This window comes from Colias eurytheme, chromosome 25 (genome assembly GCF_061535395.1).
Source record: "Colias eurytheme isolate Ceu_HAF_F1 chromosome 25, ilColEury1 Martin Lab GWU primary, whole genome shotgun sequence".
NCBI lineage: Eukaryota > Metazoa > Arthropoda > Insecta > Lepidoptera > Pieridae > Colias > Colias eurytheme.
Genome location: NC_143004.1, coordinates 7103491 through 7117829, shown reverse-complemented (window position 1 = coordinate 7117829; position 14339 = coordinate 7103491). Strand labels below are relative to the sequence as shown.

At 35.8% G+C, this 14339-nt stretch overlaps 1 protein-coding gene across 1 annotated transcript in view; it reads right to left on the bottom strand.

The window, feature by feature from the left end:
* The window catches only part of Dpp10 (Dipeptidyl peptidase 10), a 139599-nt gene that overhangs the window by 1238 nt on the left and 124022 nt on the right, over positions 1-14339 (bottom strand). The window contains exons 7-16 of the mRNA XM_090116156.1: positions 8229-8371; positions 7725-7867; positions 6418-6541; positions 4538-4773; positions 3964-4084; positions 3436-3568; positions 2706-2878; positions 1889-2031; positions 970-1161; positions 476-633 (exon numbers count right to left, since the gene is read on the bottom strand). Of these exons, the coding sequence (XP_089972282.1) occupies positions 476-633; positions 970-1161; positions 1889-2031; positions 2706-2878; positions 3436-3568; positions 3964-4084; positions 4538-4773; positions 6418-6541; positions 7725-7867; positions 8229-8371 (1566 nt within the window). The remainder of the gene's footprint in view (positions 1-475; positions 634-969; positions 1162-1888; positions 2032-2705; positions 2879-3435; positions 3569-3963; positions 4085-4537; positions 4774-6417; positions 6542-7724; positions 7868-8228; positions 8372-14339) is intronic.

The window sequence follows — 14339 nt, the reverse complement described above, 5'->3', positions numbered from 1 at the left end:
AATTATGTTATTATATGTATATCTATGATACGTGTCTACGTGATTACCTACCTATATGTGTCAGTAAATGACCGCGTGCGTTTGAAGTGTATTATAGAGTGCGTTTTGTACGTGCATATGTGCATGTTGAGTATGTTTGTGTGCGTATATGTGTCAGCATGTGTGTGTGTTTATATGTTCAGAGTGAAATAGAGTTATGTGTGACTTAACATATTATCGCCAGACCTCTGTGTGCATGTGTATATATGTGTACTGAACGTAGTACCGTTAGCCATGCATGTGCATGTGTATATTTGTATGAAGTGTACATTTGAATGTGTGTGTGTGTGTGTGTGTGTGACTGGCCGTAATACCACCAGCCATGTGTGTGCATGTGTATATATGTGTACTGACCGTAGTACCGTTATTCATGCATGTGTGTGTGACTGGCCGTAATACCTCTAGCCAGTGTACATGTATATGTGTGGGCACTGACCGTAGTACCGCCAGCGCACGATGGGCGCGACGGCGATGGCGCAGTGGAACACGTCGAGCGAGCTGGCGAGCGCCAGCGCGGCGAGGAACCCGCCGTGCGCCGCGCCCCACACCGCCACGCGGCGCGCGTCCACGAAGTGCAGCGACTCGCGGAGGTACCTGCGTGTCCAAAAATATATAATTAGCAAAAATTTTTGACGTGTCAACGTCTTATAATTCCATAGAGCCGGCTGCACGCACGAAAAAACATGACTCATGCGGCGTTACCTCGCTCTGAGGCGTTCCACAGTGCAAGTGAGAGCGCGGAACGACCGACAAAGGAGCACAATCGGACGTTGTCACGTTTCATTATTATCGTCAGTAAACCGACTTTACAGACAAACAATTTTTTTGATATTATTTTGTTGTTTAAGTATTTTTTACATGCAAAACTACAAGTCCCTTCGCGCTTAGTATACCACACAGCCCCAGTACACTACACTACGGCACACTCACTCGGCCACCTCGAGCTGGTCGGCCAGCTCCACGGTCCCCAGCCGGCGGTGCAGCGCGTGGGTCGCCGCCAGCCCGCGCCCCCCCGCGCCCCGCGCGTCCACCGCCGCCACTATCGCCCCGCCGCTAGCTGCTACCGAGCCCCAGTCCAGTGACCACTCGTCTGTCACCAGCTGCGTGCCGGGGACGCCGTGACTGCGGTGATAAGAGAAATAGAGCACACATAGTAAAATTGATAATTGACAAGGCAGTGATGATGAAATTATAATGGGGTAATTACCCCATTATAAATAGAGGTAGAAAGCACAGGTAATAAAATTGATAATTGACAAGGCAGTGATGAAATTATAATGGGGTAGGTAGAGTAAATTTTATAAAACGGATTGGTAAGGCACAAACAATAAAACAGATAATTGATAGAGCACACATATGTGAAACGGAAAATTTCAGGGCACTGATAGTAAGTGGGACAATTAGCAAGGTACAAACAATAAATGGGACAATTGAAAAGGCACAAATAATAAATAGGATAATTGACAATGCACAAACAATAAATGGTATAATTTGCAAGGCACAATCAATAAATAGGTTGATTGACAAGGCACAAATAATAAATGAGATATTTAACAAGGTAAAAACAATAAATGCATAATTGGCAAGGCACAAATAATAAATGGGATAATTGGCTAGGCACAAACAATAAATGGGATAATTGACAAGGCACAAACAATAAATGAGATAATTAACAAAGTACAAGCAATAAATGGGATAATTGACAGAGTGCAGACACTAAAACGAGCGATTGACAGATCACTTATATAATAAACTGATAAATGACACGGCACCAATAAAAGGGAACCGAATTGAATCACAAAAAATAAGCCAATAATTGTTTTACAATGCTCACAGTTTCAATACTCACACTTTCAACACAAGCGGGTACTTGGTAACCTCATCCTCCCGTAGCCCAGGCGGTAAGAGCAAACGAACCCGCGCCGCGTGACCGCTTGATAGCTGGACTGAGAACGTGCGGGGTGTGGGGAGGGCTATACCGGAGAGCTTCTCCTACAGGATATAAAATAAAAAATTGGTTGTATGTAAAGTCGGTTTACTGACGATAGTTGAACGTGACAACGTCCGATTGTGCTTCTTTGTCGCTCGTTCCGCGCTCTCGCTTGCACTTCAAGCCTTACATGGAACGCCTCAGAGCGAGGTAACGCCGCATGAGTCATGTTTTTTCGTGCATGCAGCCGGCTCTATCGAATTATAAGACGTTGTCACGTCAAAAAATAAAATAAAATAAAATTTATTAGCAACTTCAAATATAACAATACAATATTGCTCTGCCTTCTGAACTAGGTAATTACCTGTATCTCAGAAGGCAGAATTAGCATATATTATGTTCTTTTAGATATAAGAAAAGCAATAGAGGAAATGCCTTGAGGTTTTCGACGCATTGCTTGATAGTCTATTCTGTGTGATATACTTTTTATGAGTGGAAGAAAGAAAGTGCCATCGCACAAATAATCATAAATGTAAGAACTAATTGGCTAATAATTTTCATATAAAAGTGGGTTGAAAAATAGTATGTACTTAAATTTTAACTTGGTTCGTTTCGAAAATTTTCAAGCTTTAGATGCATTTCTGTTGTAGTATTTTCCGGAATGCTTAGTCTTTCGGATAAAAAAAATGATACCTATCATTTCGAGTACATTTTATCTTAAAAATCAACAATTTACCTTAACAGAAGTATTATTCTCCAAGTGCAGGATCAGTCTTGGTTCAGGCAGCGCAGTTTTATGCAAACTCGATATCGGAACACCGGGCCCTAAACATTCTAATACGAAGTACGCTGATGACGGACTGAAGTGAGCGTCGTGGAATAGACACGGCAGGTTCTTGGGAATACCATCTAGAAAAAGTAAAATTAATTTATAAGTAAGTAGATTTTTTTATTATTTGGGAAGAAGGAAATTCAACCACATGTAGAAAAAGAAAAATGAAGCACACAGTATTAAAATTAAACAAATCCTAAAAGCACGATCAATCATAGAAAACGGTTCCTATTTTAGGTAATCGTTGACTTTCAATAGCCAGCCGTGAAAGCTGAAAAAAGGTCAATGCCAATTGCCAATGTAATTATTAATCATTGAGAATTTTTATATTTCAGTTGGAAATACAACAGCTGATATGTGGAGGATATTTATCAAACTCAAACTCAAACATTCATTTATTCAATTAGACTACTATTTAGTAGCACTTTCGAATCGTCATTACATACCTAAGTATTTTTAACATTTACCACCGATTCGGAAAGCAGTATCTATCGGCAAGAAACTCCATAGTTGCTCTTTTAAATCATGTCAATATTACATAATATGTAACTTATACTAAACATTAACTTACTAAAAATTAAAAACGTATGAAATTTTGAAATATTTCATAATAATTAATATATTAATTACGCACCCATAGGCTTTTTCTTCTTCTTTTTGCTAGGTGTAGGAGATGTTGGTAATTCTTCATCTGCGTCGCTGTCCCATGAGCTGTATAGATACGACGCCAGGTTGCCGTAGTAGTCTAGGTTTATTGACGGTGAGGGCTATGAAGAAATTTCAATTATTTTATTAATTATTTAGTTGCATAGAAATTACACCATTTAACATTAATGGAATGCATAGGTAGATCTTATAATCAGACATTTTTGTAATACGACAGTGAAAAATTCAATTCTTTTAAGTTGGGTAGTGATTTTAGAATTCTCTTTCTGATTAAAGTTATTTAAATAAATAATTAGAAGAAATAGAGGCAGTATAATTTATACGAATACCCAGATACTAAACACTACTATGTATATGTTTCATGCATCATTTATCCAGAAGTAGAGCTTTCGCGGACTTTAGTGCTCGAAAGTAAGCTGGCACTTGCCATATTGTCAATGTTCTGTATAAAAATTTGTATACACCAAACTTTATGTATTAAAGCTAGATTACATACATGAGATATACAAGTGACGCAGTAAGGCAGCTTGTGCGGAGTGCCCGGACGGGGCGGTTCAGAGGAAACGCGATACAAGTGTTGTTGACCCGGCTTGCCTTCTGGTATACCTAGGTAGTAACTGTGGATCAAATATTGCAAAATTTACTCATCATAGAGAATAGCTTAGACTAGCAATTGGTAAATTAAATGGATTTGATCTGATTTCTTAGACATAAAGCTCTATTATATGAAGCAATATTGTTTGAGAAGAATTGATTTGAAGTATAGAATCGATAAAGATTAATAGTAAAATTGTCATTGAAAAACCAATTTCTACTATATTCTATTTATACAATAAATCGTGTATATAGAGCAGATGCATTTCATAATACTGGAAGTCTTTTTGTATATCTTCATTGGAAATTTAATCCTAAACCTTTTGGTTATGATGCATTGATGCTGTAATAAATACTATAAAGTAGCAATCAATGACAATATATTACAATTTCTTTGTCATCCATCGCTTTTAATTATTTGATTATATTTTTAATAACAACATAACAACAAACAAACATAAACAACCACGACTTACACATGTTGATTAACATGGTCCCACGCCAACAGTCTGACGACATCAAAGCTGCCATGCGTGAGGGGCAAAGCCCTGGGCCCGTGCGCGTTGTGCTCCGAGCGCACCACGTGGCGGAAGAGCCCCGCGGGACCGTCCCGTACGGGGGCCAGCGTGACTAGCGCTCCGCCCCCCGCTGACCAGAGGGGCGCGGGGGCGGATTCCACCCAGCTCTCTGAGCCGGATGATATTCTGTATACCTAAAGGTTATGTTCCCTTTGAGCTTTCACTTTCTTAATATATATAAATCTCGTGTCACAATGTTTGTCCTCAATGGACTCCTAAACCACTTAACCGATTATAATAAAATTCGCACACCATGTACAGTTCGATCCAACTTGAGAGATAGGATAGTTTAAACATGTAGGTACCACGGGCGAAGCCGGGGCGGACCGCTAGTAGTATATACAGGGTGTCCCACTGTTGGTATACTAAGCTCAAAGGAGGTTATAGTTTTGCATACGCTGAGTACACAAAAAATACTCATAAAATTCCAGATGCATTTTTTTTTCAAATAGATGAATTCTTAAAACTCTATGTGTACACCCATCCAACCCAACTTTGCCACTAGCATGTGAGCTATCGTTTAAGATTATGTTTTCATAGACAAAATGCTCACATTAGAGAAGCGGTATATACCGGTTGCGCGAAGCTAGAGAAGAAAACATGGATTTTCAGGAAAAATTTAGCAAAAAAATTTTGACGTAATTTTGTTGTTTAAGTATTTTTTACGTTATCAGTGTATGCAAAACAACAAGTCCCTTCGCGCTTAGTATACCAATAGTGGGACACCCTGTATAGTAAGGATCAAGTTTCTTGTTGATTCTTCTCAGTTGAAGCGACAGATGAGTTGGTGTAGTTTAAAAAAATGACAATTTATAAACTTAGGCCCTTCGCTCATGGAGCTACTCAAAAAGAACTAGTCACAAACTCAAATTACTAACGAGTTGCCTGAGCGTCACAGCCCATACCTGTTCTATGGAGATTCGCACACGACGCGACTAGTTACTAACTGGTGAGTAACGCGTTAGCAACCAATCACGCGCGACGCGTCGTGCCGGTCTCCACGCTACTGGTTTCCCGAGTTTCTTTGTTTTTTATGATAAAAATGAACGAGCAAACATTGACAAGTGACTGAAACCTTAGGCCCTTCGCTCATGGAGCTACTCAAAAATGACTGAACTAATCAGTAATTACGATTACAAACCAGTTACAAATTGTATCTCGCATACAACGCTACTCAAGTTATAAGGTTTCAGTCACTTGTCAATGTTTGCTCGTTCATTTTTATCATAAAAAACAAAGAAACTCAGGAAACCAGTAGCGTGGAGACCGACACGACGCGTCGCGCGTGATTTGTTGCTAACGCGTTACTCACCAGTTAGTAACTAGTCGCGTCGTGTGCGAATCTCCATAGAACATGTATGGGCTGTGACGCTCAGGCAACTCGTTAGTAATTTGAGTTTGTGACTAGTTCTTTTTGAGTAGCTCCATGAGCGAAGGGCCTTATACCTTGAGTAGCGTTGTATGCGAGATACAATTTGTAACTGGTTTGTAATCGTAATTACTGATTAGTTCAGTCATTTTTGAGTAGCTCCATGAGCGAAGGGCCTTATATATGAATATTTTTTTAGTTTCAGTTGCAAATGGATTTCCTTCTCAGTAGTAATGGTAGAGCAGAGCAAACATAGGGTGTAATGTTATATTTTTATTTATAACAAGTTGGTAAGCGGATCTCGTAGGTATTTTAATTTTTTCAGAATGGTAAGGTACTTTTTCCATAATTTAGTTATAGTAATATATTTAAATAATTGATACATCATTATTAATCATTCTCGTCGTACCTCCTGACAGTACCACATAGGACTCTTGCAAACAGACACTACAGACAGGTTCTGTAGTCTGGTCAACCAGACCACACATACTTCAGTGAGCGACACCCACTGCGCGCTTGTGAAATAGTAGTCACTGAAAATAAGATTTACATATATCATTGAGGATACTATTTTTGTGTATATAAAGTTTACAAAAGTGATCAATTTGCTCCCAGAAATCTCCACATTTCCAGAACTTTTATATTTCACGCATAATGTATCGAATACATTACGGAAAATAATAGATCCGATAATAATAGGGTCTCTGTTACGGCTCGTTAACTTAAGTTATGGACGTTTAAGGTCAATGGAGGGTATTTATAAAATATCGAAATATTGTAAGCGTTAAGGGACAATTGATTTTTATTGACTACATTTTGCTTGAAGATAATATGAATAGTGAATCTTGTCGCTGAGAGGAATAACCTGTACCTACATTAAAGTGTGTTTTAAAACCTCCTCTTTGAATTTTGCATAGAATGTTTTAGTACTAGTAACCTAGAATTTTATTTCTGAAAAATACATTGACCATTCGTTTATTATTGCCTCCATAATTAAACCATGTTTTATAAAGTAACTACTTGTAATTGCAATTGGCGAAAAATTTAAAAGTATTAATACCTATAATATTGAACAGAACATTTCAGTAACTCTTTATTTTTAAACCAAACATATTACTATTGTCCAGAAAAAACCGAGAACAATTTCATCTAACAGCGCGCCGCAAAAATCCACACATTAAAATAGTTGCCAGATGCGTAGCTGGTCCGCAGTTTTAAAACATTTGCGGTCAGAACACAACAAAGTTAAAACCCTGTTTTCGATGTTATTTGCAGAGGCTGAGATTAAACGCACCTCCGAGGCATTCCCTTTGTTACGAATTACTTTATTTGTGTTTAAGAGCACCCTTAACTTGTAAAGCTATTGTGTTGCAAGGGCATTACCAGATTGTAGTAGAAAAATATGTTTTTCAACGTTAGTAATGTTATTATGTTATTTGGTTAAGGTTGGGATAATAGTTTACGTAATATTTTAATTAACATAGTAAGAAATTATTCGTCTTAGTATTGCATAATATTAAAGACCGTAGGGTTACCATTATTTTAAGTTTTATAGCAGTATTTTTACCAGTGTGGGACAGTGATGGCGCTACACGACTTATACAGCCATGTCATTTTACCAAACAGGAAATAATACTGCTTGCTACATCGAGCAGGTCATACGGGGACAGAACAAATAAATAACAAGTATGAAACTGTGTTTTAATGAAAACTCACCCTTCCTCAAGTATAGCTTTCGGCGGGGACAGATGTCTCGTCCGGATGTGTTTCGGGTCCGCAATATCTGCCACTGTGAGCTTCACAACCGGGTTATTGGTCCCAGGCTTTGGATACCTTACACTTCTGATCTCCGGATACGTCTGTGTGAAAGTAACAGCAAATTTTAATAAAAATGTCAATAATGTCGAATAAAAAAAGAAGTGCGAAGGTATAAATCACACAAGGAATAACTATAAAATTATTACAGAATATAATTTAGAATAGATTAGAATATTCTAGAATTAAGAAATTATTCTGAATTGATTAAGATATTTTGTCTTGAACAGGTCCTCTTCCATAATACATCATTACTATTTTCTACATCCAGATGCCACGGTAGCGAAGCTACTAGCAGTAGGTAGTCAATAAGTAAAGGTATGATGAGAAAATTGAGCCATACCTTTTCCTTCATTTTATTACGGGACTTTTAACTCAATACGAGCTATTTAAAGTCACATTTACCTTGGCAGGATCATCAGTATCCAAAGCTGATCCATACCACGCATACTTCTGCTCATGCACCAAAGAGTCGTTGAACGTCGCGTATAGCACCATGTGACCGTCAGCTGACATCCATAACGCTGAGCGGGATTTGAGGATCTCCTCTGAAAATATAAGCATATCTATACTAATATCTCTAATAATAGTTAAAAGATGAAGAGTTTGTTAGTTTGTATGTGCTAATTCTAGGAACTATTGGATCGATTTCAAAAATATGCTTTATTACTATAATAGGCTTGTACATGTACCACGGATGAAGATTATTAATAAGTATCATAAGCATAGTTCGAAACCAGCTAAATCAGAGCCTAGCCTAGCCTTTTTATTGAACGACGCCTAAATGACGTCTTCACGATGATATTCATTTAGAACGCCAATCTTTTGCTTTACTTTTGGCTAGACATTTTTACAACTTTTATCTAAAAAATAAAAACTGTAAAAATTTCCTTTGAAACTTAATATTGTTGTACATGTTATTTTCTCATATTCCCTCACCTAGGTTATTTTAAATTTGGCTGCGTCTAAAATTAGGATTTAAAGGTCAGGGTATGTTAATGGCTTGTTCAAATTTATAGTACAAAATATATTAAGTAATTTAATAATAGTTACGTTACAAAAAAACTTTTTAGCTTCTAAGCTTTCTAATGTGGGTGTGCTATTATTGTGAATTTCAGCGACATTTGCCTATAACAAAATTGAAAATACTATAATTCCATCCATACTAATATTATAAATGCGAAAGTAACTCTGTCTGTCTGTCTGTTACTCAATCACGCCTAAACTACTGAACCAATTTTCATGAAAATTGGTATGGAGATATTTTGATACCCGAGAAAGGACAAAGGCTACTTTTAATCCCGGGAAAATGACGCAATCCCGGAAATCCCACGGGAACGGGAACTATGCGCATTTTTCTTTGACTGCGCGGGTGAAGCCGCGGGCGGAAACCTAGTATTTCATAAATATCCTACTAAACCTAGTTACCCTATCCTTCTAATGTGAAAGTGAAAGTTTTTGGAATGTTAACTACTTTGCACGAAAATGTAGCTAACTGTATCTCTAATAAATGCCAGAATTTTAGAGTTTTATTAGAATTATTTAATAAGGCTTTTTACCAAATACAACGTGTGTGAAACCCTGGTGTTCTGCAGCTAGTATACATTATAATTCAAATACACACAGCACTCGTGTCTTTTATTAAACAAAGGATACATCTTCAGTTAAGTGCAGACGACGATTCGGGTAATTACTAAAGAGGTAAAAACTTTTGCTCTGAACACATGTTGTCATGTACTCTGTTGTAGAACCGTATGTAATGTTTTTGTGTTTGCCACGAATGTTTTTACAAATGTATATACCTAGTAATTAGTGTACTATAATTTAATTTTTTATGTCTGTTTGATTGAGCTTCTCTTCATAAAGAGATTTGAAATACTGGTTGGAATTATAGTTATCTTATTTTTGTATCGAATAATCGTTGTTTTTAAGGCAGCCTAACGTACCTACAATTTTTATTATAAACATACTTACATAATATTGATATTATTTTTAATTTACCTAAACATTTCATAATAAATTAAATAATTTATGAAAACCGAGAGCAAAAGGGATGTTTCACTTGCGCGTAAATAAAATTAATTACTTTGAACTAAACGATGGCCTCAATTGAATGAGGATGTTTATAAAGAAAACACAATTCATAGAAAATACATTAACGCAACGTGATAAAGGCTAAAATAATATTTAGAACAAGCTTTTGTGTGGGTTACATAGTATTCTTTACACTTTTTCAAGTTAATTCGTTTCATAATATCCTGTAACAGTATCATAATATTAAACTTAAAAGTATGTAGGTGTAAAATCACCCAACTGTAATTTGAGGAAAGTCATCAAAATATTATTAAACATACCGAATTTAATATAAAAACTGTTCCTATAGTTTTCTAAGCAGCCAAATGAGCTTTTTTTACTTTAGATAGGGAAGCGCTTGACCAGAATCTCGCCTGATGGAAAGGTAAGATGTGGTCTAAGATCGTACGCGCTTCCCTAGTAGGTACCGATTCACTTCACGCTTGAAAGAAAATGTAAGTTCAATTAAATCCTTATAAATCTTGTTCTAAAATGTATCTGATTTTCCCCACACGAAAAGAAATACGTAGTGATAAAAAAGTAGACTATTGTTCGGATAGTGGGCATCTACTCAATGAAAAGAAACATTAAATAAAACCTTCAATTCGCTTCACGAAATGCAAAGAAACGTTTTCAATTAAGCTTTCAAATTAAGCCCTAAGTGAGAATTGAGACGACACTTTTAAAATATGTCTTCTAGTCATGATATTAAGGGATATATTTGAATGAAATTCAGGTTATTTTTTCAGAGTTGATCGCGTTACGGTTAATGCTGATCTATTGTGTTCAATAGTTAATTAGAACGCCGCAGACTGCTTTTAGGATTTAGGTTATCTAGGGCTCTAAGGCCGGGCTTAGGTTTTGCCTGGTCATGATTGCCTATTGTATAGATTTTAATGTCTTCGGGTAATATTTATTAGGTGACTGTGGGTTCGTCTGCGTTGGATCTTTTCCGTGAAATTGTGACCTATTATTTTTTTACAAAATGAAAGACTAGGATAATTTTTATAATGTCTCTACTGTTTGCTAGTGGTCCCAGAGACCAGTTAAAATTAGTGGGAGATTTAAGGGAAACTTCTTCGGAGATTGCTATAAGGACCTTATAATATATACTCATATTTGAAAAAAAAATGAAATGAAATGAAAAAACGTTTATTTATAGCTATTTATATTTATATTTGCAGCATTAAAGTTTGTACAGTGTACTGATTAGTTTATAATATATGACTGGTTTTTACACGCTTTATATTAGCTTCACCTGTATGTTTGTAACCGACGTCTTTGGGCGCGATTTTGACCCACTTTAAACGGCCAGATTTCGTTCAAACTTTGTAGATTTATTTAGGACCGATGACAATACACTAATTTGATAAAATAAATAATAGTTAAAAAAAACACACGCGTTTTATAGAAAACCGAACTAAAAGTGTGTTTTTTAGTTTTTTTAAACTATTATTATTACCTCAAACCGTTGATCAGGTTGGAATTAATCTTTATGTATAGGTAGATAAAACTTTGGATTAGTTGTATAAAGCCATGTCGCGATAACAAAACTTGAAGGGTTCAAAATTGCAAATTAGTAATTGGAATGTACCTCGGGGACACTTTACCCGATCATGAAGTGGTCCTCAGCGAAACCACAGGCAGAAAGCCAAACATAAGTATATATAAATTGACGCATTAATTAAACAAGCCCTTTAAAGGTTGGAAGGCCTTTGTTCGCAACAACAAAAGTTATTTATTGCCGGCGATTTCGTCCATCGGCTCATGGAAATATTATTCAGTTATTAGGGTTCCGTACCTCAGAAGGAAAAAACGGAACCCTTATAGGATCACTTTATTGTCCTTCCGTCTGTCTGTCTATCAAGACTCTTTATCTCAGGAACACGTGGAGGTATCAAGCTGAAATTTATATTGAATATTTCGGTCTACGGTCCCCTAAAGCTGTGAAAAAATATGCTGCAAATTTTCCCAAATTTCAACATTCGCAAGGTAATCAAAACGTACATGGTACTTCCCGTGAAAACATAATCAAAAAGCAATATCTTATAGTACAGCAACGGCTTCAAGCATTTTAACGTTACAACATAATAAAAATTAGGTTTGTCCGGAGCCCTCGCTCGGTGCGCGAGTCCGACTCGCACTTGACCGGTACCAGTTCCACAATACCCAGTTTTTGTAAACATCTTTTGTTTACGATACTAACTACCTTTGTATTTGGAGTTCGTGTCCAATTTGAATTTTCCACGGTTATTTATTATTGGATAAAGATTTAAAACGTTTTGTGTATTTTAGTTTTGGTTCCGAAAATAAATCAATGAATCAATATGAGTGTGTCAATTAAATTAGTAAAATAGCTGGGATTTATATTAGATTAAATTTAAAAGATGATGATTTAATTTTATTAAATTGTATATTGACATGATTTTAAAAGAGCAACTATGGTGTTTCTTGTCGGTTCTTCTCCATAGATACTGCTTTCCGAATCGGTGGTAAATGTTAAAAATATGTAAGGACGATTCAAATGTGCTTCTAGAAGAAGTCTAATTGAATAAATAAATGCTTGAGTTTGAGTTTAATATTTAGTACCTATATCATAATCGAACACTAGAATTAATAAACATTACAACATTATTTTATTATAGTTTTTTTATTTTATAATTTGGCTTTGTAAAACTTTTTCTAGTTCAAAGCATTTGTTTGTATTCCAGCAGACAATATAGTTCAAAGCATTTGTTTGTATTCCATTATGTACATCTGTTTATAATATTTATTATCTGTATCGGGGTCAGTGACGTCAATGACAACTGCATCGTAACCGTGACGTCACTGCGTAACTTGCCAATAACGCGTATACAGTGTGATTTAAAATAATATTAATTTATATTACAATAAATAAATAAAAAGTGTCTTATATTTTCAAGGCTAAGTTTCTGAACGGATTTGAAATTAATTATAGATGGATTTAAGTTTTAACAATGAAATAATATAACGACTCATAGTGATCAAGATTTGCGGGTGTAAATAGTGGTGAATTTTATTTGAGGCTGTGTGTATAAAAAAAAGACGTGTGGCACTCGGGGACTGCCGCGGTAAAGCTATTAGCCTATTACAATATAGCATGCCTTCAAGCCACACCTCCGTGCCCGTCGGAGTGGGAAGCGTGAGGTTTTTTTTCGTTACGGAATTTCTCGATTCGGTTCCCGCGCTCAAGGCCCGCGATAGAAGCTATGCAATAGCTTAAAAATATTTTGTATTTCCATTTGTAAAATAGTAGGCCCAACCTTAGATTGAACTAGTACGACATTGCAATTTAACTACAAATTATCCACCTTGAGTGCATAAATAATCTTTATTGATGGAATAATTTTAATGCCTACATCAACAAAAATACAAAAGAAGCGCAAACAGAATTATCACACAATACCGTCCAGTAAATCCCTCCATTCACATCGTTACTGAATAAATGTAATTACGAAACAGAATTGACTTTTCACTCCACCCCTGTCCCCAATTATAGTGGGTAATTGTATTTACGACGATTCAGGAGATACGTATTCCACTCACGTTTTTAGTTTGACTCGTGTATTCGTCTTTTTATCCATTTTATTGGTGCTAATCGGAAATCTCATCAATTTTATATATTTAATTAATGTTTCTATATATTCTTAATAGGCAAAACGATGAGCACAGGCTTCATATGAGCTTTAACAAACTTAAACACATTTTCAATAATTTAAAATGTTTGTTTTTATGAATAGGTATACAAACTTACGTACCTACCATTTGAATTATTATTTATACTTATAGCCCACTCTTAGAGAATCATATCGAATGCTAAGATCGAATGTATCTCTTTTATGTTTCAAATAACTATAAAAAAAAAACACTATAAAAAATTAATTTGATTAAAATAATTAAAACATCCTGTATACATGATCTGTTTAGTAAGTCCAATAAAAATTGCACAGCTGCCAGCTGGTGTTTATTTCAAAAAGGTCATTCACACCGATTAGGATCTACCTTCCTAAAGGTTAGTCTTTCATGATTTGCTTTCATTCAAGTAGTTTAAAAAGTATAAGATAATAGTATTTAATTGAAGTTGTATTTTAATTATCTAATTATATTCTATGTGGAATTTCTGAGCAAATGATTCGATAGCGCCTTGTGTCGATGGAGACAAACCAGCTTTATCAAAAATGCGAGGAAACGCAAACACAATTTTTAATTTCATAGTTAAGATTCTAACCATTAGTCAATCCAAAGATAATATAATACTTAACCTAAACAAACATAGAACTAATCTATAATATAAAAATGAATCGCAAAATGTGTTGGTAAGCGCATAACTCGAGAACGGCTGAACCGATTTCGATAATTCTTTTTTTATTATATTCCTTGAAGTACGAGGATGGTTCTTATGTAGAGAAAACTTAAATATGT